The sequence below is a fragment of the Halichoerus grypus genome, chromosome 1 (assembly GCF_964656455.1).
Source record: "Halichoerus grypus chromosome 1, mHalGry1.hap1.1, whole genome shotgun sequence".
Taxonomy (NCBI): Eukaryota; Metazoa; Chordata; class Mammalia; order Carnivora; family Phocidae; genus Halichoerus; species Halichoerus grypus.
The window spans coordinates 45,342,241-45,368,134 of record NC_135712.1 but is presented as its reverse complement, the minus strand read 5'-3'; the positions used below and the strand labels follow the sequence as shown (position 1 = coordinate 45,368,134).

Here is a 25,894-nt window from a genome sequence, read left to right as displayed (position 1 = left end):
AAACACATTTGTTCTTCAAGGGCCTAATAATTTTTTTAAATTGAAAGATAAAGAATTAAATGATTACCAATATGTCAGACCAATTTTGGATATGTCCTACATATCTAATACATGGCATAGTCTCTTTTATTTCTATTTTGGCTAGTGTAGCCATCACTTATGATTTACTGCCAGAAACTACAAAGTCTTTATCTCTAAATGTAGATTCTTGAGTGATCTTAGGCCAGTCATTTAATGCCTATGAATAAAATATTTTAGCTGCATCTTTTGCTAGAATAGCATGAACAAGATTTACGATGTTACTGCAAGTAATGAGACACCGATACTTAAATTAAAATGAACCAATATCCCAAATAAACTATCATATCAACAAAGAGACCAACAATGTTTCTAGAGGAATTCTAGCACTGGGTTGACAATGGCAAATAAGCTATGAAGAAAGCTTCTTCTGATTTTTATCTGCCAGGATACAAATACAAAGGCACATCCCAACGCAGTCACAGATTTTCTGGGGTACCTGCCCCAGAAACTGCTGACTGAGACCAGGATAGTAGCAATGATTGGTTACAATCGGGTTTATACTGAGAGGTAGTTGGGGGGGCTCCTCAAAAACAGTACAGGGCCAGAAGGTAACCAGTGTTAAAAATCCTTGACTTGGGAAACACACAACCCAGGCTACTTCTTTAATGAAGGACTCACTGCCAAGATCCTCAGCACAGAAGGTCAACTAAGATCCACAGGACAGAGAATAAAAACTGGGGCTCTCATTCATGTTCAAAATTTGTAAAAATAAATAAATGAATAAATAATTTTATTTTGTAATTTTTATCTTCTATATTGTGTTTAGAATACTTAGTGTTTTAAGTTTGAGAAACCATTTTCTATGTTTAACCTACCTCAAAATCTCTAATACAAGAGTTCACAGAAAAGCGATTAGTGACTAATATTTTTTATTTTACAGTATCTTCCAGAAGGGATGTAATATTTTTAGATTAAGACACATTGTTTTTGCTTGGCTTGGCACATTTTTTGTGATCTTCAAAAAACAGACTATTAAATCAAATATTGTAAATATAATACTCACACTCCACCGATGACACGGATTGATCCAATTCCATGAAAATCCCCATTATTTTTTAAAAACTTAGGGACAGAATCTATGTGTTCACTAAACTCTTTGGCATGTCCATGGAAGTGAGGTTTTTCATAAATAATAACCTGAAAGATATGAAAGAAAATTACTTAACATGCTCGTTTTTTGGCATAGACACAAAACTCATTTACTTAAGTGAGACTAAAGACATGAATAGGGGCCAGGGACCACTGTCCTTTTTATTTACAATATAGCATGCTGTCTGATAGTCACAAGGAATATGTGAGTTATTATCATAAAGATAAAATATCTTAATAGCATATTTCTCTAATAATATAGTCAAATATGATTACATTGTTCTGGTTACCCAAATTCTAGGGCCATCTCACAGGGCAAAAACTGTCTTATAAAGGATTCTTAAATTAGCTAAGTTTAGCTCTCTGTTTGGAATTTAATACAGACCTGCCTTATATTTACCTGAATTTCCCCTCTTAGAAATAAAAACTCTCTATAGAGGTTCTAGGGCACAATAATAAATTATCTACTGGATTGAGAAAACACAGCTGCTTCTTATAACACTAACTGCTTCTATGGCAGTTGCTATTCACTGATAAGAAATAGATATGCAAATTCCCGAATCTGAATTCAAAACTTTCTAATAAGAAGAAGTGATTGAAAAAATTATGGTGTTTTTTTTTGGATACTGGATTCATATGGGTGGGGGGTAAGTATAGTGGGAAATCCATTCCTAGCATTTCATTTACTTCAAATTTGGATTGGCACAAGTATGTCTCTTCCACCATTTTGGTGCTCTTTACTTCCCAAGTATGACCTGCCAGCCCTTAGTATGTAGAAGTGACAATGGTGGTAACGGCACTCATCTATCCACACTCTATCCCCCGGTCCTATTTGTGGCTGATGGCATATGTGGCGTACACCGGCAAACAAAGGCCCCATGCTTAAACACACTGAACAAGTTATAGCTTCCCTGTCTCCAAAAATTGATAACATTATACAACAGAAAAAAAATACATAGTACTGCTCCTATTTTCCACATATTAAATTTTCACAGGGTGCTGTATTTGAAGTTTTATTTAATACTTTCTACATATGCTGAACCTAATCAGACTAAGAAGCAGTAATTCTTTGACGAGTAAGCCATCACTAATGTCTAGAAACTTGATCTGACCATCTATGATAGCTATCTCATTCATATACCGCTACAACCTGTCAAACTGCAAACGTCCAAGGAAAACCGAGCCTGTCACACCTGAAGAGACTGAGACAGGAGTCACTCAGAAAGTGTCAGAGCTAATTCTGCATCTTTCAGGTCACTGGTTCGAAAACCTTGGCTGCGTGTTATCAGAATCACGTGGGGAGCTTTGAAGACTTCTGACCATACCCCAGACCAAAACAGTATCTCTACGAGTGGAATACAGGCAGTAAGTCTTTGTTTAAACTTGGGTATATACGACTCCAACAAGGAGCCAAGATGTATTACATACACTCAGATACCAAGTTTTAAAAGACTCCACCTATGTGATTAAGAGCATTGTGGTCAATTCGATCAATGAGGAAGCCGCCAGAAATGGGAGGGTTGGAGGAGTTGTGTCTTGTTTTGCAGGACAGGAGAAGGACGGATGAATCCTTCCCATGCCTGCCTCTGGAAGTGCTGTAACCTCGTCAAGCAGAGGTCTGTTTGCATCTTTAATCACTGCACTGGTTTTCTTCCCATCTCTTTTCACACACATTTTATAATTCCATTTCCTTTTCTTTCCCAAAATGTGCTTAATCCTGGTGCCACTACTGCTCCAGTTTTCACTCCCTCTACTGTTCCCTTCAGATACTTATACTTACAAATTGCCATCTCTCTGACAGGAGCTACCTACCCCTTCTTCTGATCATCCTTCATCTCCTTTGTGAGCATTATTTCCAAACGTCTGATACCTTCACTAGAATGTCAAGGTGCCACCTCAACCGCCCCCTCCCCCCAAAATCAAAAATCAAACCTATCACCTTTCCATCCTGCAGTAGGTGTTTATCGTGTTTGACTGGGTTGTCAGCAAGACTTCCATCCTTGCACACTGACCCAACTCGCCCTCACAGCATGAGTCCTCAGTGGCCATTTCATACAGTCACTTCTCTCCAACATCCACTAGCTAGATATTATTAGCATGTATTCTGCTAATTTTTTACTTTAATAGTTCAAAATACTTAAAGATTAACACTCAAGCTTTTTAGCCTGCTATAAAAGACCATTTTTAAGACTTACCTTTAAGTTCATAGGCATTTCCACTTTCAGTCCACCCTTAAGATAAGAAATTTTAATATTAGATACAGAAACATTTGGAATATTTGAAAGTAACTAAGTGACATATGTAGGTTATACAAAAAAAAAAAAAAAAGATTAGTTAAAGGTTATATACCAGCCAACTTTAAGTTGTGGTAAATTTTAAAATTGAAGTACAGAACCCTACAGTAGTCAAAAACAAGTCGGACGGCTCATCGATGTAGGTGGGGCAAGAAATCTTTAAAATACACTTTCCAGATTAAAACCATTACAAGGAAGGAAACTGAACTTTTTAGTCCTTAAGCACACACGAGTGAGTAAAGATTTAATCCCCCCCTGCAGAGTGTCCCAAGAAACAAAGTGGAGTTGCTAGATTTAAAACATCTCATTTGGCAGAGTAGATTTCCAAACCACTGACCCTTCATTTCCTCCGGACAACTGCTCAGGCTTTCTAAATTAGAGTGCGTCCCCTTCCAAGTTCCAATAACACTTTTTATCATACTTAACTATCTTTGTGACCTCAAGGTTGTAGAGCATAAAAGGTAACCCCTTCCCCACACAACCTAATTCCAGAATTTCCTGTTTTTAATGCTACTCCACACTGTGGTATTTCTTAAAATTTCTTAGTTTTTCCTGGCTTTTATTTTTTAAAGGCACAGAACAACCAAAAACGGTTTGCTACATAGCTAACATTTATTTGAAGAGTTTGCCCTCAAATAAAAAATGTTTGCAACAAAAATACTGTATGCACTTATTATCTTTAAGAAAGCAACCACTCACAGAACTGTCCATTTATTATTAATGCTGAGCTTATCATTCATTACTGTGATGGAAAATCATAATTAAAAAAGTGGTTTTCTAGTAAGCATCAAAAAAAATTCAGAACTGTATTCAAAATTTTCACAGAACAGTACTTCTAAGGAAACTGCATGCATTGTAATAAACTTAGCACAAAGTACATTCAGGCATTTGTGTTCTAGAAAACATTAAAATGTTTTCACACAGATATTCTCTATGATATAGAGGTACAGAAAAATCATGTATAGATTGCTGATCCAATAGTACACACAGTCTTTTCTCAGGATAGAGATGCATAAGCAATCCCACCATGGTTATTTTAGATTCATGGGAAAATGCCAGTTTTTAAATTTGCTTACCATTTGAAGTGGATGCAATGATTTCATTTCTGTGGCAGAAATCTCAAAGAGCCCATGGTCTTCCTCCAGAACTGTAGCTTGCCCTTTAAAATTAATATCTGGGTAGGCAAGCCAACTAAATAAGAAATGAATGGTTTGTTAAAACATAATAGGAACACGTTAGTCTGGTCTTATAACAGTTAAAAGTAAAAAGGGCTATCAAACAAACAAAACCCAAAAAACCAAAACAAAAAAAGCAGAATTACAACCAGTAAAACACATCTGAAATGACTTCACTAGACAGCGTATAACAAGAGTTAATGTGTTACTCAGTACTCATATTCAAACACTGTAAGTCTATTATATGTACTCCAAGTGGTATGTATTACTTTTCTTAGAATTTTCTAATATTTAGGAGGTGTGACACCTTTGATTCAAGCACAATATAACTGGAAGGAAAAAAAATTCCACTATATATATGTATATATATATATATATTTTTTTTTTTTCTTTTATAATGGGGCAATCAGAGGTGGGATTCCACAAGGCATTTTATATCTTTTTTTTTTTCCACCCAATCAAGGCATTTTACATGTTTGACCCACATTTTTAGAATCAATAATCAGTTCAATTGGCTGCTGCAGAAACAGTATCTGAAATGAGATTCCCAAAAGACCCACCTACCTTGTAACTAAACTTGGTAATTACAGACATAGCTCATGGACAGGATCAATTACTGGGTCTGCCCACAGTTGTAATCTGTGGTTGGGAGAAACGAAGAAAGATGTCCTACGGTGACCCCCCCAAATATCTATACCAACGATCATCAGAGCAGATAAAAAAGAGTGAAAGACAGAAAAGGAATCCATGTTGCAAAGGCATCACAGATTTGTGATTCAAGCTAATCTGGAACTAAATTAAGACTCAGCTCAGTCACACCCATAGTCCAAAAGATACCTTTGCAATCAGAAAGGCTTGCTATCAGACCCATGCTTACAAGCTGGTAGCCTGAAACAAATCATATAATTCCTCATTTATAAAATGAGTCACTCTACCTACCTCGCAGGAATACAATAAACAAAAAAAGCAACACGTGTCCGGCCCTGTTGAGGCACTCAGTAACTACCGGCACCGAGACACTCTTGAAATAGTTCAAGCTCCAGATATTTAGGCCAGGGACATGCTTTTATTTCTCAGTCCCAAAATTTGGTGGATGAAAACATGATGAATGCATCTATCAAGAACTATGTCTGAGGATCTCTATCTGCTCCTGTGAGTCCTACATCAAAGACTTAATTGGATCCAAAGGAAGACAGAATCTGTTTTAATCCCTGCAATGGTCTATCTCGAGTATCCAGGGGCATAAATAAAATTAACTAAAACTTCACAAATAAGTATGTCACCCACTGAAATTTGAAGTAAAAAGTTAAATTTGGTGGCCATCAATCACTGTAATAACGAGAAACTGATACATACACTCCTGACTTCACAGTGAAGGACACAGATTTGGGGATATTCAGCTCTTCCAAATTGGGGACTGCTCGCTGTATATGGATAGGACAACACGCTGGGTCAGACTGTGGGCAAAGTTCTATCTCTGGAATGCTGCAATCCTGGAAAAAAAAATTGGCTTTGAAATCATCTGGAGACACACACAATTCAATATTCTCAATACCCTGGACACACAATTACAATTATTCTCATTGTTCAGTTGAATTTCTTCACAAAAACAACATGAAGGAAATATTATTTCACTTAACCAGTTTTTTAAAATGAACTTTTTTCTAAGAAGTTACATTGATAACATGAAAATTATAAATACTATCGATTGAAAAAGTATTGCTCAATTTTTTCTGCTTTGTTTTTAAAAGTCTTGTTCTATTAAGCAATCAATGTTCAGTTACCAAACTCCGTGAGTGCCAAGTCTTTAAGCCTTCCTTCTCAGAAGCATAACAAAGCCATAAGAAGGAAGGGAGTTCAATAAAAGCTGATCTCATGGGGGATATAAAAATAAATAACAGAGAGGCACACTACTCCCTCAGTGTGTTACCTAATTTACATGGACAAAAGAAGTAGAATTAGAAGTGAGGGTAAAGGAAATCTGTTTTCCTACTTGTGGGATTTTATTTATTTTAGTCCAAGTTGGTTTAAAGAAGAAAGGCATTATGAAATTTGACCCTACCCTCCATCACATATCCACTGCCACTATGTCCTGTCAAACCTTCCTTTAAAATTTCACTTACGTATCTCTCTTTTCTATTCCCACTGTCAAGGCCTTTCATCAAGGCTAAGACTTCAATTATGGGCCTGTATCTCCCGTCAAGTACTAGCCACGCTTCATACAGCTGGGCTTGTTAGAGAACACCACTTTCCTCATGACACTCCTTGGCTCAAAACCCAAGCATATCAAATTTACATTTGTTTGCCTTTTTACAACATGGCGCCAACCCAGTGACCTATAGGAACTCCACGCAACTCTTCAGTCATACTGGTATCCATGCTCTCCCCACTCCCCTTTTTATATGGTCTCTCTTTGTAAATGTTTCCCCCACTGCAACTAAAGAGAGAATTTTCTATATTCTTACCTATGAAAATCTTCTAATGGTCAAGTTCTAACACAAAAAAGACCTTACCTTTGATTGTTAGGGAATCAAAGCTACAATTATTTTTCCCTTCTCTGAAATTACAGATGTGCTTCTGTCTGTACACACTAACTCCGTAATCATGAGTGTTTAATTATACAAACTTTCAGTAGCGTTAATCCTCACCTAGGACATTGTGAAATTCAAGTGATTATCCTTTAATGAAACAGGTAAATGCAGTAACAATCAGAGGTGACATTAGGCTGAACAATTGCATTTTTTATTATAATCAGTTTTGCCATTTATAACTGCAATTTTCTGATTTTTTAACCTTCTTCCAAATTGAGTTTTATTATTAATCATTCTTAATCATTCTTATTAATATGTATAAGCAAATTAATATATTTTATTTTCAGAAATCTAGTTCTAAAATGCAATACAGTAAAGAGGCACAACCTAAAATATCCTTTAAAGTTTAAAAGTATATTTCTGTTTAAAATTTCATTTCAAACATAGTCAGAAACGTCCACAATAGTCACCTGTCAATCTTCAAGGCTTTTGTTTGCTATTAATAATAGAGTTCTAGTAACATTATTTAAAATGCTGCCATATTAATGTTCCCCCAGGGATGTAAGTTACAGTAACAGAATACATAACTAAATGTCTCACACAAATAAGTTTCCTCTGCATTGTGTTATATAAACAATGCATGGGTGGTGTACTTTAAAAGGGAAAAAGCTAAAAGGCATTTGAGTCTGCCACAACACAGAAGGAAACAGCATAATGGAAAAAAGTATAATGATGACTAAAAAATGGAAAATAAACAAAAAGAAGAATGCTTATGTCCTCAGCCAGAGGACCAGTTTTTTCTCTAGTTAACTAAAAAAGATTTCACTGGTTAAGTTTTATCTTCTTCGTGGTGGCTATTCTCACGGAAATAATGTCTCTCTCAAGACTTGCATAATTCTTGATGGACCGAGGCAGTAAACACTAACAACTGAAGGGTACTTTATGGTAACCTAGCAACAATCAACAGTTTATTCTCAGTAAAGTTTGTATGGCTTCCTCCCCAACTTTTCTAGTCATAATATTAACTTTACAAATATCTTGATGAAACTTGCAAGCTTAGACTATGAAAGCCTTTGTAGGAATGGAGGCAAAACTACAGGACAGAAACAATCAAGAATGGATTACAGTTAACAAAAACAATTAAGAAAACCTAATGGACTCCACCTCACATAAAATACCTTCAGTCCCTGATCTAACAGATCTCTCTCTTCTCGGCAATTAATGAAGACAAAACTGAAGTAACTTCTGACCATTAAGAAAAACGTCATTCCTTTAAAAAAAATATATTAAATGCACCGTAAACAGTAATTTGCAATATTCACTTCTAATATTTGAGAAAAGAAACACTTGACTCAAGAATTACTGCGATGCTACCTCACCCCAATTATTTCTGGGAGCAAAGATGGCCCTTGAGCAGAATCTATAACTGCTGCTAACTGACGGTATCCTCCGCATCTATTCACAGCAAACTGAAGACATCACCAAAGTATTATCTTTAAAGAACACCGAAGTTTTGACTACTCAGATTCGAGCAAATAAAAGATGGTGAAGCAAGATAAAGTTAGTTCTAGGCTTAGGCCTAGGCGAATCTGGAATGGTAACAGTCCCCATGAAAACGAAGCTATCAGTAGGCAGAATTTTGACAAGGTTGGAGAAAGGAAGCAGTTCGATGCCCGATTCTTACTTTGTAAAATGTTTAGAACAATGCTAATGCCTTTTCCATTCGATGCTCAATAGTTTTTCCTTCCTCACTGAAAGTTGCTAGCCTGTTCAAGACATGAGGGCATTCACACTGCAATTTAAAAAACGACTCTAAGAACAAACACTGGAAGAAGGAAAAAATGCAAGCAACACTTATTCTTTCTTTTAATATAGTCTAAGCAAATGGCAGGTGTGCAAATACTCATTTATATATCCATATTCAACAGCCTGAGGTTTTTTGCTTGATATTATTGTGGTTGGGCTTCTGGGTGGTGAGAAGGTTGCTGTTTTCAACAACTTATCTTTTTCCCCCACTGGGCTTGGCATGATGCCTGACATTCACAAAAAAGCACAAAACCATTAAATTACTTCAATCTTAGAACATTCTACCTACAAACAATTCACCTCAATCAGTTTCTAGTGAGTTAGCTAATTAAACGAGCACTGCCCCTCAAAGCTGCAGCTCCATCCATTCTCCTCGTAGTACCACCAACATTCACCTCGGCATCTAACGCAGGGGGCTCTGCCAAGAACTTCCTCACGTCTCCCACCCACCTAACCCGTTTACTCTCTCAAGATTCCAATCAGGTGCCACCTCCTCCAGGAGAGGTACCCCTTCTTTGTGCACCCCTAAAGGCAGAGCATGTGGTTATGTGACTCCGCTGTCCCTCCCCTCAACTTTAAGCGATCTTAAGTATGAAATCGTATCTCACTTGTATTTCCATTCCCCGTGCCTATCACAGTATTGGGCTCAAAAGCAGAACATAAATTTGTTAAGACACAGGCTTGTTTGCAGTATCCCAGGAGGTATTAATTCACATAAAATACATGCAGATAACCCTTTCGTGATGGCTTTTTCTGTACGCTATCTGCAACTATCAAGAACTTAATAACATCGGCCCAAATCATTGTGATAAGGTCCACCTTAATTTGTATATTTAAGCATATAAACAAAATCTCCACAACTTGAAAAAATATAGGGGCGCCTGGGTGGCTCAGTTGTTAAGCGTCTGCCTTCAGCTCAGGTCATGATCCCAGAGTCCTGGGATCGAGTTCAGCATGGGGCTCCCTGCTCGGCTTGGAGCCTGCTTCTCTCTCTCCCTCTGTCCCTCCCCCACTCATGCTCACTTGTGCTCATGTTCTCTCTCACATGCACTCTGACAAATATATCTTTAAAAAAAGAAAAAAATATATATCTGTGACTGTCATATGCATAACTGTAATAAGTCACGTGCTCTTTTACTGCTGAAGGAACTCTTTAGAATACACTGGGAAAATTCTGTCCTTATCTGCGATCTGTCCTAATCACCAATTCACCTCTCCTCTAAACCACCACAGCACTTCTCATGAAATATTTTATTATACTGGGAGACCTTCCTCATGCAAGTATTAAATATTTTCTAAATAGAAAATAAAAAAGCAATACACCTTTCCTTTCTCTCCCCACTCCTCCTTCTGTATTTTTCACCTAACACTCATCACACACACACACACACACACACACACACACACTCTCTCCTACACTCACGAGTGGAGATTACTAAAAAAAGATATTTGGAAATATCAGCTCTTTTCCTAAAGATGCATGGATGGTATATTCCTACCACTTTTAAAAGTGTGTGTGTGTGTGTGTGTGTTGTGTATACACACACACATATCATGCACCATTTCATTTTATGGCCCAGATTACAGGTAACATTTTAAATTATCATTCCCTCTAATACTTCATATGCATACGTTCAAAAGATTATCATCAATATAATAAAGATTAGTAAAACTAGCACAAATATTAGCAATCACCTCTAAACACTGCGAGGCCAAAGTACAGCTTTACTACAAGACAAACAAAACAAAACAAAAATCAGGGAAAATCAATGGTTGTGTTACCTTTAAGACACGTTTGATAGAACCCAATACAAAGTCTCTCTGTGGATGCTTCCTGTTCTGAAGGATCCAGTCACGATTTAACACCTTTTCCCCTTCTTCCAGCACACATTTCTGACCCTGGAAATGTGGCTTCTCATACAAAATCCAGCTGATAAAATATAAAAGCATGATCAGTTATAATTAATTTTCTAAGAAATGAGGCATAAAACAAATGATACTTAGTCCACAGACCATCTCACCTACCTAACTTTTAAAAGCTGAGCTATTTTCCACCATTAGCACATAATTCTATTTTTGAAACAATGATACATGCTAACGTAAGTATAGATAAATAGCGTAAGAACAAAAGTGCGTACAACTTGGAAATACTCCTGAACATAATCAATGCCTATGCTTATATACAGGTACACATGCACTTTCTAGATAAACAAAGCCATACATTTCTATTAAAACAGCAGTTTAACAATTCCAAATTTTAAATAAAATGGGAGCGCATGTGTCCCATTTTATTACATGAAAACAACACTACACCATACCACTTACATCATGAATATTGATCAGTGAGTAACTGAGACACCGGACAAAGAAATTTCGGCTCCAGCATGTCCAAGGGAAATGGTCAATAACAAATGAGGTTTTCCCTCATTTTTACACCCCACAAAGAATCCTTCACTTCTTGACTATGTCAGCTATACAAATGACTAAGTATGTGGCCTTCACATTCCTTAGCATCCCACAAATTTTGAACTCACTTTCAAGGCTGTGCTTCATTCAACTCATGCCTTTAACTCAACTTGCCAAATCTATCCTGCTAATAGTGTAGTTTCAGGATGGTATTGATTGTATATATATATTAGGTCTTGCTACTTATAGCTGGCTTTAAGCACTAAAAACAACCTATATTTTCTGTCACAGTAGATAAAGAGAACAATTAAGTTATAAAACACTAATAATGTTTCAAAATATTCTGTCAAAAACCAGAGGAAAAGGAATATGACTTCAATAAAAAATATAAAAAGCATAAACAGTAAGAAAATACACTTAGTTGGGAGAAACATGCTACAAAATTTTAAGAGATCTCTTACCAGCCCCTTACAACTTTTATCAGTACCCCATTCGGAAAGGACCATGATGTAGCATCAGGAATACTACAGTAGATCTCTTGCTTATATTTACTTCCATGGAGATCATAGATAACCATCTGCAACATACAGTAAGTAGGCACAATAACTAATTTTAAGAATGCATTTAAAATTCCAAAATGTCGTAAAATGTAGAAAATAAAATATCCTAAATATATAAAAGTAATTATTACTTCAGATGCTAAATCTGTGAGTAAAATAATCCCTTTTAAAGTCAGTTAAAAGTATTTACTTTAAAATCCCCAAACCTGAAAGTAACCTTACTTTTTTTTTTTTAAGTCAACTCTGTACCCAATGTGGGGCTTGAAGTCACAACCCCAAGATCAAGAGTCGCCTGCCCTCCCAACTGAGCCAGCCAGATGCCCCTAAAGTAACTTTACTTTTCGTATCTTAGTCTATAAGAAACTTACCCTTACGGGGCGCCTGGGTGGCTCAGTCAGTTAAGCATCTGCCTTCAGCTCGGGTCATGATCTTAGGGTCCTGGGATCGAGCCCCACATTGGGCTCCTTGCTCGGTGGTGTCTGCTCTCTTTCTCCCTCCCTCTACCTCATGCTCTCTCTTGCGCTCTCTCTCAAATAAATAAAATCTTTTAAAAGAAAACCAAACAAACAAGAAAAGAAACTTATGCTTACCTTCCCAGGTCTTGGGTTACACCTCAAAATTTGTTTGTTAATATTCTGAAATAATAAAAGTGTAAGAAGGAAGCCTTAAAAAACATCAACAGAAAGATATATAGTTCAGTTTCTTAGCAGTCACAAATCTAATTTATCACATATTTACTTAGGGGCCATTAAATGCAAAGCGCATCTCTAGGTACTACAAGGAAAATGATGTGTTATTTGTGCCCTCAAGAAGCTTATAGCTACAAAGGGGGAAAAAGATAGATCACACTCACATGACTCTTCTAAGTGAAGGACTAAGTTAAACTACAGGTAAAACACAAAAAAAGAAGCCAAGTGATGGCCATCAAGGGAAACAGCACCATCATGGAGGTCAGATGATGGCACAGGGAGGCGCCCAAAGGCTTGTCTGAACAAGTGATATGGAGAAGACCTTGAAAAACAGGATTTCAACAAGTGAAGCAATGTGGCAGGTTGGGGTCAGGGAGGAGCAGAAAAAAAACTTCCATGAAGAGAACATACTGAGGAAAAGTACAGTGGTAGGAAACACAGGGTGCATGACCAGAGCATGAGGAGACAAGGCTGGACAAACAGGACGTGGGTGTGTTGGAATGCAGTGAAGATGTTCCCCGTGACTTGGTAGGTGATGGAGATCATTAAAGAAACATTTCTTCAAATCCCACCCTTTCTTTTTTTAAAAAGACTTTGCCTTGCAAGCTACTGGTTGATATTCAAGTATATAACTATCTGATACTATGGCTATTCAAGGTGAAGATACAGGACTTTGGAATCCTAGAGAAAGTTCCATGATCTTGGGAATGCCAGAAAGGAAAGTCCCACGTTAAATGGATATATTCTATGTTAGACATTTAAATATTTCTAAGGCAAAGAATACATATAACTAAATTTCAAGGCATTATCCAGTTATAATGCTTTCAGCTTTTTCTTTGAATTAGGCTGTTCATTGCCTTGCTTTGTACGAACAACATGAGCAATTATAGTGAGAGGACACTGTGAGGTTGTCACTTAAAATGTTTTAAAATATTAGGAAATATTTTACTGAGACACACAGGTTCAATGGTCCCAGTAACAAATTCCCCATATACAGTATCTTCAGAAATTCAAATGCTATCATTTAATTTAGCTTGAAAACTAAATATTAGCAAAGAACTGGGAAATAACCTGCTTCTCCTTTATGCCTCTTAAATTCTGACTAAGCAATTTTGTTTTCTCATTTTAACAGTCCAGCTAAAATACAGCAGTTGTGACACACTTCAATTAAAGGATAAAGTAACCTCTGATATATTTTTAAAACAATCCTTACACAACCTCAAAACACTGATTTTCTTAATAAGCTTTCAGATCATTTTATGACCCAAAGCACTATCTCACTAGTTAATAATCAAAGTAACTTACCTCTGTGAACAGGCTTAATCTGCCTGAGATGTCCTGAGCACGGAAGTATTTTGACACTGGTTCCTGAAAAATCCCACCAAATCGGGGTCCCTTCTCTGAGGAATGGGTTTTGGAAGTCTGCAAATACTGATGATAAGCACTCTTTAAAGAAGAATGTAGTTTGGAAGTAAGGTCAGATTTTTGTAGAAATGAAGCCTTTTCTGGCCACAGACCAACTTGCAGATTGGAGGTAGCAGGTTCATTTGACATTACATATGAATTCTTAGAAATTCCAGTCCTCTCCTGGCTATCATCAGGGTAAAATGCGATGGAAGGGTCTGGCCGCTTGAAGGCTTCCTTCCTCCTACCTCTCAGGCTTCCTTTATGTAACGGTTCCTCCTCCTCCTCCTCGTCCTCCTCCTCCTCTTCCCCTACCCCCTGTCTGTCTTCATCAAAATTCATCTTTAAACGCTCTGATACGGACTGCAGAAGGGATAAAACAGAAGAGGGCTGGCTTGCACTCTCTCTTGATTTTGTGGAGCCATGGTGACCAGGCGAGACCTCATTGGACAGAATGTCCTCCTGAGAACTGTCATCTTCATAAATGGGAGACAAAGCTAAGGGATAAATTTTGTACCTTTTGGCCTCCACTGATAAGAACGATTCTGAACTATCACTATCAAATGTCTCACCTAATTTAGTATCCTTTTCAAAATGATGGACGAGGTCAGTTCTGCTCTCAGACCTCTCGCATGCGAGAACAGGCATGCTATCAGCAGATGTCTCAGGAAACAAGAGAGTGTGTGTTCTTCTTACTTCTGCGGTAGCACACCTGTCCTCATCTTGAAGGGGTTCTTCATATAATATAGTAAAGGAAGAATTTTCTTGTTCATCCTGAGAAATGAAGGCCAAGTTAGATTCTTCTTTTTCATCGCTATAATTATCATCCCTTATTTGGTTATCTACTGCAATAACAGATGTTCTTCTGTCTAGCTTCCCTATGGTACCCTCAGGTTGAAAATCCGGCATTGCTAAAGCTGGGTAGCCTTCATAATCCTTACTTAATGTCGGTGATTCATATCCCCTGAAATAGGAGGAGGCAAGTCTGTTGTCACACGCTATCAAGCCTTTCTTTCTCTCAGGGGGATCTCTCTCCATTTCTCCAGCACTCTCTCCACCAGACTTCTGCAGGGTTTTTTCAGCTTCATATATGGGAGGCATGGCCTCTGCTTGTGTAACAGGCAATTCCAGGTCTGTTCTGTATGTTTTCTGAATGTTTACCATTGTGGATAACACTTTGTGTTTCCTGAGAGCCTCATCAGAATCTTCTGGAGATATTCTTTCCATTTCTCTTGGAGAGGGCATGGACACAATCATGCCGAGGGTCTCTTTAGCCTCTCTCTTACATGGTTTTTCCATTTCTAAGGAGGCAGGGACTGTCGCCTTGTGAGCTTCTTCCACTTCTATCACTTCAGTTTTCCTAATACCCTCTCCAGCATCCTTTTGATAAGATATTTCCACCACAGGTCTTGCAGTCTTTCCAGTGATGCCTTCCACATCTTTTTCGTAGATATTTACCACTTCTAACATAATGGGAATAACCTCAGTTTTGTCCAGGTCCCCTTCAGCATCTCTTAGGTAAGTATCTTCCATTTCTAATCCAACAGGTATCACCTCAGTCTCAATATCCCCTTCAGCATCCTCTGGGTAAATATCTTCCATTTCTAATGTGGCAGGTATCACTTCAGGCTTTTCAGTAATCCCCTCAAAGTCTTTTTGGTAGACATCTTCCATTTCTGACATAACTGCTGTGATCCCAGTCTTGCCAATATCACCTTCAGCATGCTTTTGGTAAATATTTTCCATTTCTAATCCAACAGGTATCACCTCAGTCTTTACAATATCCCCTTCAGCATCCTTTTGGTAAATATTTTCAATCTCTAATGTGGTAGGTATTATTTCAGCCTTTCTAGTAATTACCTCAGCATCTTTTTGGTAGATATTTTTCTCTTCTGAAATAACAGGCAGCATGTCAGTTTTGCCAAGATCTCCTTCAACATCCCTCTTCTTATAAGCTTTTTTCATTCCTAAAATGGCAGGTAATCCTTCAGTTTTTTCAATATACCTCTCAGCATCTACTTGGTATACCTCTCCCACTTTAAGAATGTCAGCTATTGGCTCAGTTTTTGTGATATTCAATTTGGCTTCCTTTTTATGTGCTCTTCCCATTTCTGACATAGGAGGGACTGCCTCATATTTCATAATATTCAATTCAGCATCCTTTTTGTTTGTTTCTCCCAGTTCTAACATGGAAGGTCTAAGCTCCATTTTCCCCATATTTACTTCAGTATCTTTCTTGTGTAATTTCCCTACTTCTGACGTTGTAAGGAGTGTGCTTTTATTATTGTGTCCCGGCAAGCTTTTTTCAGATATACACACAAGACTATCAGACAAACTGCTTTTGGATGTCCCAGGTACATGGAGGTCGTCATTTGCAAATGGAGGCCATTTGAAATTTAATACAAGAGTTTTTGTATTCTCTGTCCCAGTTTTGTGATCATCCACACACTCTATTTCCACTTTCTCTTTAGAGTCCTCTTTGAAAAATAAATGTGTTTTTACCTTATTATCTAACCCTTTATGGGGTGTGTCTTCGGCTAGCAAAACAGTATCTGATTTCAGCAAATTTATACTATCAGACTGTCCAGCTCCATTTCCAGAAAATGGGGATTTTTGGTAGAGAACAATTTCTCTTCCTTTAATTGACTCTGTGTCATTAACTAAGTTACTTACAGAGAAGAATCTACCTAATACTTTATTTTCACTAATTTCACACGTGCTTTGATTTACTGCCTGTTCAGACACCAAGAACTCCCTTAATGTATCATGTGGCTTAACACTATCACTGTTCAGAATTTCTGAAGTATTAGCCTGAAGTTCAGAATCCCAGGTATCCTCAGTATCTTCAAAAGCTTCATTTGTCAAATTTTCTTGGGCTGAATAAATAATCTCATTGACTAATTCCCTAGCTTGATCTTCTAACAAACAAGATAAATTCATTCTATCAGAATCAAAAAGGAGACTTTTCTCACCAACTGTAGGTGAAACACAGACCTTTTCTTCCCCTCGGACAGCTGACCTGTTTTCCATGCCCTGCTCTTCCAAATGCTCCATCAGTTGAATCCCTGTCAGTGTCACTTCTGATGGGTTTTTCTCATGGATGTCTTCTTTCGGAGTACCTGGATTCATTATGCCGTCTATGGCTATATGCTCCTGGCAGGTAGCAACTCTGTGTTTGGATTTTAATTCTTCCCTGACAGAGTTAAAAATTTCACTAATCAGTGTATCAGCCTTTCTCAGTAAACCACTTCTGAGGTCCAAAAGTTGGTCATGTGCTCTCCTCCTTGCTTCTGTGTGCTCAGTAGATGCTTCAGAACACTGCTGGCTTGAGCTGTTAACTGACGCTGGAGCCCCAGCAACTGCTCCAGTCTCCACTTCCATGGGATTGTCAAATTGGGCAGCAGTTGGGAAATCAAGAGATCCCTTCCCAGTAGGATTCCCAAAATGTTCCTCAAATGGGGTCACTTCTGACCCTGTTGGGACAGATGTTTCCAATTTCAAATAAGAGCTCTTAGGGTACAGCAGGTTAGTTAGAGAGGCACCTTCAGGTGTGGCATCTATGGTAACTTTTACAGAACTGAAATTATTTGGGGGATTATGTGAACTTAAAACCACACTAACTTCTTCAGAGTTACTGGAGGAAGACATGTTATTAATACCACCACTTAGGAAATGAGTATTCTCTTTCCTTCTATGAGATAAGGCTTTCTTTCCTGATTTCAGCACAGGAGCATTATGAAAGTGTGAATCCTCAGATGCAAATGCATTTTTTTCCGAACTTCTGTCAGAATCCAGAAAAGGTGAATTTACTTTTGTGCTGTCAGTTTCTTGGAATTGTGGCGAAGCACTAGTTAGGCTGAGTTTTGCCATTTTTGAGAAACCAGAAATCTTTCTAGTCCCACAAATATCTGAAGGTTGATGAATCACACAAGCACGGGCTTCATAATTCTGTGCCATTTGCCTAGTGACTTTTTCATTATGAAGAGGAGGTAAAATCTCAGATGTATTACTCTTGGGAAAAGCAGGAAGATAAACTAAGGCTTCTGCCTCTGTTTCCTGAATACCTTGATATTTAGAGGCAGGAAGAGAAACTTCAGTTTGACAATTCTCTGCAAGGCCAGAAGTTGAATATTTTTCTTTTATCTCCTTATGATCCATCGATTGAAAACTTTTGTCCTGTTCAACCTCTTGGGAAGCTAATTCCGATAAAGTAAGCTTTCCTGGCATATCTGTAACTTCAAATGGAGAAGAAATTTTATCCTGAGAAATGTCTCTGGGCTCTGTTTGGGAAACAGCTATCTTGGAGAGGGCTATAGTGTTTTCTCTTCCAGAATGCAACTCAACAGGACCATTGTTCTGACCATCAACTTCCACTTTTGAGAAAATTTTGGCAATGTTAGGTTTGGCTTCCAAGGAAAGAGAATCAGACTTCTCTATGGCGCTCTTACTTGCTCTAGTGTTTGAAAGCATCAATTCTGCTTTAGTAAGGTCTTGAGATGAAATGGAACTGTGGTCCTCAGAGAGGCTTTCAGACTCCAATCTCGAGTCCACTCTGGTTACATGAACATCTCTGGCTGTAAGATCTAGTGGAACGTGGCATTTTTTGCCATCAGGAAGAACTTCCTTGGATTCAAGAGTTGCAGAGGCATGCCCAAGACGAAGGCAAGCAGGAGGCCTCTTCCCATCTGCTGCCTCAACATGATTTGCCACGTTTTCTTCTTGACACCGACTAGGCTGATTGGAAATATCAACAATGTTGACATCCCCAGTTTCAGTGAGCACAGAACATTCATCCTTTAAAACAGGAATATCTAACTTGCTTGCCATACCAACTCTGGAAACAAAGGTAGGAGATGAAATACTGAAATCTGATTTTTTACACTCAAGGGTAAGAGATGTTCTGACACCAGGTGATGCTTTGGCTTGTTGAAGACTCTCAGAATCAAGAAGAGATTCTGAAATGTGCTTTTGGTTAGGTTCAAAATTCAGTTCAGGTGCTATTTTACTTTCTAAGCATGCTACAATGGCTGATTCACTGATGTGTTTTACAGAGGCAGGGTTGTTCTGATTTATTCTAACCATACGAGGCATTTTGCCATGTGGCCTAAAATCGGGCCTTCTGGCTTCTGTTATAAACAACTGGTCAGTATCTTTGGGTAATGGCTCAATTCTACCTTTCAGAGCTTTTATGAGACTTGAAGCTCTGGGTTCACCAACCAAGGTGTTTTCTGTTTCTTGTCTGATTTTTCTAGCAGCCAAATTTTTCTGTGAGTCTTGGGCAGACAATCTATTTCCTTCATTTACAAGTTCTGTGTCTGTCACAGCATGTCTCTGAAGAGCAGGGATGTTGGTGTGATTGACAGCCTGCTTTGCTGAGTTATCTGCGGTTTGCTTGTCAGAACACTTACTCTCTGGCAACTGTGGATCTTCGAGCCTAATTGATTTATTTGAACTTGGCAAACTTCCCTCTTTGGTAGTGTCGCTCCCATCAGATTTCCTACAAGAGAAGTCAGAAATAGCGGGGCTCACAGGCTCAACATGTTCTCTTTGCACCAAGGTCCCATCACTCATCACTGAGCTGACATCCTTCACTGTAGTTTCTGTTGTAGTTACCCCGTGAAAATCTGGACTGCAAGGAACTTTGCTACCATTACTTCCTATAAACAACGCTGAACATACCAAATTCCTGTCAGTCTGAGAAACTGGTGCACCATTTAAATGGTGCTGTGAATCAGATTCTCTAACAGTGGAGCTGGAGTTAGTCCCAGAAGAAGGGGATGGCCTACTTCTCACAGGTCCCCCAGGATCATTTTTATTTAAAACATCCTTAGAAAAAGCAGTATTGGGCAAATCTGGGTTGTTTGTCAGATGGCTTTCTGTGTTAAGATTTATTTTGCTATAATCAGAGTCTTCTGACAGGCCTTTGAGCAAATGTCCTTTCATAGATAAGTCCGTGCTAGCTGATGACAATGATGACGCCATCCTAGCCTCCGTCTCACTTCCAGGGCCAATGTGGATGCTTGTGCTAGAGTCAGAACTTTCATTTTCTCTGTCCGAGGGAGTCACAGTTTCCAATGCAGTCTGGTGCTTCAAATATTTCCTGATTTGCCTGGGGCCTCGATATGTTGCATACGTTACTGACGGCCTCTCTGGTTTACCACCTAGTTGTCTGTAAAAAGCAACAGCACAACAGTATCAGGAAACACAGTAACACTTAGTAGTAATCCTAGAAAGTGTGGTAAGGCCTCTCAAATTATTCCTACTTTTAATATGTATTAATTGGAGATGGAAATCCTAAAATGTTGTAGTTAAACCTGTCTTTATTAAAAAAAAAATAATAAAGATTTGACAAGCAGCATGTGAATGTCAAGGCAGCATGAACGTTCGAGCTCCTTAGAACCTTTCCCCCTCACCTGATTGTGTACATCTCTCTCACTGTGGTTAATGGAGAGAATGTAGGCTGACAAGTCCGAGGCTTAGGTTTTAGTTATAATCTCAAAGGAGTGCTCGACTGGAAGGAACCATACTGCCTTTATGCCTCATACTGGCAAGTTTGTGGATACGTCACTGAATTCTCCACCATATCAGAGCATCATAGTAAGCTTCTCTTCCTTTACTCTTAGATGTGAATTTAAAGAGCAACTTTGAGCACATGGGGGAGAACTTCTAAAGGAAAACAACTGGTGAGATGTCTAGCTCACATCAAGCACTCAGTATATATTAGTTAACTCAATGACAGAATTGCCTTAAAAATCCTCTCACGTTAAGGTCTTCAGATATTCAATCAGTGTAGTGAGTATTAAAATGCTTGGGTAAGTGCAGGAATCAAAAGGGACTTCTAGAAAAAGTTCTCTACTTCTTCTCAGACCCCGCACAAAGTTCCTCGGCTCTCAGCATCCATCTTCCTTTGAAGAATCTATCTCTGGGAGTTCTCATGCTATCTGATGCTGCCTACTAGTCCTTCACACATACTCTCCCCTTCAATCCCAGCCCCAGAGAGAAACTCTAGGGTCTTCTAAGACTTAGTTCACGAGTTATCTCCAGAGCAAACCTATCCCAAAGCCCCTTTCCTGCTAACAGGGAAGGTAGCCTCTGATCTGTGGGTGCACAGAGCCCTGAGCACAGCATTTGCCATATTAAATGATAAAGATCTAGGCACTTATTTATTTTCCCCCCGCTCGCCTGGTGGCTATTTGAAGGAAGGCATGGTGTCTTAATCATCTTTATATTTTTAAATGCCCCCCCACAAAATTTGGGAAACAGTATATGTGTAATAACTTTCTGTGCATTAATGAATGACTAAATAAAGCAATGATAGTAAATGCTTAGTGTGCAATTTATTCCAGACTGTCTTAGTTATTATAGACGATATAAAAGTGTTTTAAATTGTGAACTCTAATTTCATTGACTCTAAAGATGGATGGTAGAAAAATTTGATGTTCTAATGTTTTCAGGTTAAACATAAAATTAACAAAACATGATAGAATCCACATGAATAAGTAATCCACTTACCAGTATTCCACTATCTAATATAATACATTTTCTCCCCAACTTTAAAGCAGCAACATGAAGAATACTAGACTTGTCTACATGATAGAAAGTAAACCTCCTTTGACACAATGTCAAATTTTCATCAACTGTGCTCCTTATGTATTTCTTGAATTTTAGCTGAAATACTGTATTTCAAACTATATAATTGCTGGCCCCTCAAATCCTATCACACCACTATTGTAAAATCTTGTATTGGTCACATGCATGTTTTTACTGTCCATCATAAAGCACATGAAGGAGAAGCATAGAGAAAGGCTTTGCCTTACAAAAGTGGTTTTAGCTTCAGTATGTGTGTCAGGCTAGAACAAAGACTATTATGAAACAAACTCAAAAGTGAATAAGATAATGTCTATGAAAACACGCAAAAAGAGAAAAATCCATGTAGGTAAATTAACATTACTGGTGAAATCTGATATCAAAATATAGTAATTATTCAGAAATCACAAGAGCCTTTAGAACAATATATGAAGATCCAGAAGCCTGAATAAATGACAAGAAATTTTACTGTCCGGTCGGTTTTTCTTTCAAAGCTTTAATGTTTTATACTTAAAACCAACTTTCAACAGGCTGCAGTATTTTTTTTCTCAAAAGATAGATAAAATAATTCTGAAGAAATGGCTACACAAAGAAATATACATGATGTCTACAGAAATAGGAAATGAGATAGGAAGCAGAATTTTATTCTAGTAACCTTAGTTCTCTTACTACCAACTCCCTCCTAAAGAGACCTCAAGACATTTTATCCTGCACCAATCCAATAATGCACCTTTTCATCTAAAAGGTCTAATAAAATAAACCGTACAGGAAAACCCATTAAATTTCAACTCCCTCTAATAATGCCTTCTGGCAGTTTTGGAGTCCTTTGGGGGGATGAGGGGAATAATTTTCCTCCATTTTTTAGGACTTTCTGGGTAGTTCCAACTAAAATGATTAAATTGATTTATACGAACTAGTTTAAATTTCTAACTCGATAATCTCCTGCAGCACCTGGGTAGAAATGTTATATAATTGTAACTAAAATATGCACTGTTTATACTGAACAACTATATTATCATGTTTAAAGCACTGAACATCAAAGTTTCAAGCTCAGCTTCATGTACTGTAATTAGTTCTGTTAGGTACTCTTGACCTGCATTCCCTCTTTTTAAAAGGTTAGTCATGCCAACGTAGTCTATTTTCTTTTCTTTTTTTTTTTTTTAAAGATTTTATTTATTTATTTGACAGAGAGAGACACAGCGAGAGAGGGAACACAAGCAGGGGGAGTGGGAGAGGGAGAAGCAGGCCTCCCGCGGAGCAGGGAGCCCGATGCGGGGCTTGATCCCAGGACCCTGGGACCATGACCTGAGCCGAAGGCAGACGCTTAACGGCTGAGCCACCCAGGCGCCCCAACGTAGTCTATTTTCTACATCATTCTTTCCCAGGATGCAGTTGAGTCTCCATAATTTAGTATTAAGAATATAAAACTGGGGGCGCCTGGGTGGCTCAGTTGGTTGGGCGACTGCCTTCGGCTCAGGTCATGATCCTGGAGTCCCAGGATCGAGTCCCGCATCGGGCTCCCTGCTCGGCGGGGAGTCTGCTTCTCCCTCTGACCCTCCTCCCTCTCATTCTCTCTCTCTCAAATAAATAAATAAAATCTTTAAAAAAAAAAAAAAAATATATAAAACTGTCCTTTAATTCCTAATTTTTCCCTAGTAAATAAAGGAGAAATGTCAAAAACATGTAATTTTAAAAATAAACTGAAGATGGAAAATTAAAAAGATTTTTCATAAGCTGCATAGAGAAAAGGGAGTATTAATTTCATGTATTATGTAAACTGTATATGGGATCTACAGTTCATCCTATGCAACCAGAGGTATGTGCTCCTCCCCCCTCAACAGACAGCCATGTCTTCTTATGCAGTGTCAGCTGCATTCCTGAGACACGATGGTCAAGGTCAAGTCTCAAATGGACTGGTATCTGATCTCCAGGGTTTTAACTCTGGCAAAGTGGATACCGTTGCCACCAATGACTGCTTCATTGACCTCAACTATACGGTCTATATATTCTGGTACGATTCTACCCATGTCAAACTCAATGGCATAGTTAAGGCTGAGAATGGGAAACTTGTCATCAGTGGGAAGTCCATCTCCATCTCTCAGGAGCGAGATCCTGCCAACATCAAATGGAGTGATGCTGGTGCTGCATATGTTGTGGAGTCCACTGGTGCCTTCACCACCATGGAGAAGGCTGGAATTTTCTTGAAGGGTAGAGCCAAGAGGGTCAACATTCTCTGCCCCTTCTGCTCATGCTCCCACGTTTGTGATGAGTGTGAACCATAAGAAGTATAACAACTCCCTCAAGATTGTCAGCGATGCCTCCTATACCACCAGCTGCTTGGCCTCTCTAGCCATGGTCAACCATGATAACTTTGGCATTGTGGAAGGACTCATGACCACAGTCCATGCCATCAGTGCCACCCAGAAGACCATGATGGCCCTTCTGTGAAGCGGTGGTGTTATGGCCAAGAGGCTGCCCAGAGCATCATCCCTGCTTCTACTGGCATCACCAAAGTTGTGGGCAAGGTCATCCCTGAGCCAAATGGGAAGCTCCCTGGCATGTCATTCCATGTCCTCACCCTCAACATGTCAGTTGTGGATCTGACCTGACACCTGGCGAAAGCCTCCAGATATGATGACATTAAGAAGGTAGTGAAGCAGGCATCAGAGGGCTGTCTCCTGAAACTTTAATAGTAACCCCCACTCTTCCATCTTTGATGCTGGGACTGGCATTGACCTCAAATACCATTTTGTTCAGCTCATTTCCTGGTACAACAATGAAGTTAGCTACTGAAACCAAGTCGTAGACTTTATGATCCACATGGCCTCCAAGGAGTAAGAGCCCCCTGGACCATCAGCTCTAGTAAAGGCACAAGAGGAGAAAGAAGCCATCAGCCACTGGGGAGTCCTTGCCCCCTACTCATCCCCAACACACAGAGACAGTCCCAACCTTGACATTGGTGTTTCTATCCCAGGCCCCCTAAAGGACAGGAGGGGTTTAGAAAGCCCTACCTTGTCATAGATCAATAAAAAATACTGTACCCAGACTAAAAAAAATGGGGGAGAACAAAATAACTTACCTATACATTTCAAATATTTAAGCAGACATATGTACATATTGGAAATTTGAAAAGGTTTACGCATCTTAGCCCAAGACATACCTATCATGTGAAGATTTATTAAGCCTCTAGATAGTATACAGGGCTGTACTCTTCTTTGCATATATTTGATATACTTGATATTTCAAAGGTCAACCAAAGACATGTGTCATTCTTCAAAGAAAATTCTAAACAGCCCAAAAATATAGCCTTAGAGCAAAGTCTCTAACTCATTTTTAGGAAAGTATGATTAAGCTACCTTTTCAGCATGAAGCTATATTTACTTTCAAATTACATAGTTAACAATATCTTCTCTTACAATAGGGAAGACTTTCAACTTTTCCATGTAAAGAAAAGTTGCAAATCCAGCAATTTTTAATTTTATTTATTTATTTGGGGGGGCGGGGAAGAGCGAGAGAATCTTAGGCAGGCTCCAATGCCCAATGTAGGGCAAGTGATGCGGGACTTGATCTCACAACCCTGAGATCATGACCTGAGCCAAAAAAGAGAGTCGGACGCTTAGCTGAGTCACCCACATGCCCCCAGCAATTTTTTTTAAATCACAATAAAGTTTTGGGGCACCTGGGTGGCTCAGTCGTTAAGCGTCTGCTTTCGGCTTGGGTCATGATCCCAGGGTCCTAGGATCGAGCCCCGCATCGGGCTCCTTGCTCAGTGGGGAGCCTGCTTCTCCCTCTCCCACTGCCCCTGCTTGTGTTCCCTCTCTTGCTGTGTCTCTCTCTGTCAAATAAATAAAAATAAAATCTTAAAAAAAAATCACAATAAAGTTTTGATAGAAAAAATTTTCATTATGGATATGAATGTGTTGAAAACAAAAATCATAGAACTTTTTAAAGATTTCAACCCAACAATGAAATAGGTTCCTAATAAATTACTCTGGAAGCATAAGTTAATGTATGGAAGACATTCTAAAAGTTGTTACAAAACAGGTTTAATGAAAGGCTTTATGGATATTAAAAATGAATTCTGCATAGTAAACTATACATAAAACAATTACAAAGCTGTTCATTAGTTTTAATTAAGTGAAGATGAAATCATTTACTGTGGCTTTTGAGGAGGATTTTTTTTTAAACATGTTTCAAATTATAGGTCATAACTTATCTAAATTTTGAAAACTGTAATAGTGATTTCAAATGTATGTTTGATATTATAGTAAT

At 38.5% G+C, this 25,894-nt stretch overlaps 1 protein-coding gene across 2 annotated transcripts in view; it reads right to left on the bottom strand.

Moving 5' to 3' along the window:
* Nucleotides 1-25,894, bottom strand: part of CRYBG3 (crystallin beta-gamma domain containing 3) — a 105,889-nt gene that overhangs the window by 43,417 nt on the left and 36,578 nt on the right. For both annotated transcript variants that reach the window (XM_036070277.2, XM_078061887.1), the window contains exons 4-11: nt 13,937-20,204; nt 12,533-12,577; nt 11,844-11,959; nt 10,759-10,906; nt 5,996-6,132; nt 4,541-4,655; nt 3,366-3,401; nt 1,085-1,218 (exon numbers count right to left, since the gene is read on the bottom strand). In XM_036070277.2, coding sequence (XP_035926170.2) covers nt 1,085-1,218; nt 3,366-3,401; nt 4,541-4,655; nt 5,996-6,132; nt 10,759-10,906; nt 11,844-11,959; nt 12,533-12,577; nt 13,937-20,204 — 6,999 coding nt within the window. The remainder of the gene's footprint in view (nt 1-1,084; nt 1,219-3,365; nt 3,402-4,540; nt 4,656-5,995; nt 6,133-10,758; nt 10,907-11,843; nt 11,960-12,532; nt 12,578-13,936; nt 20,205-25,894) is intronic.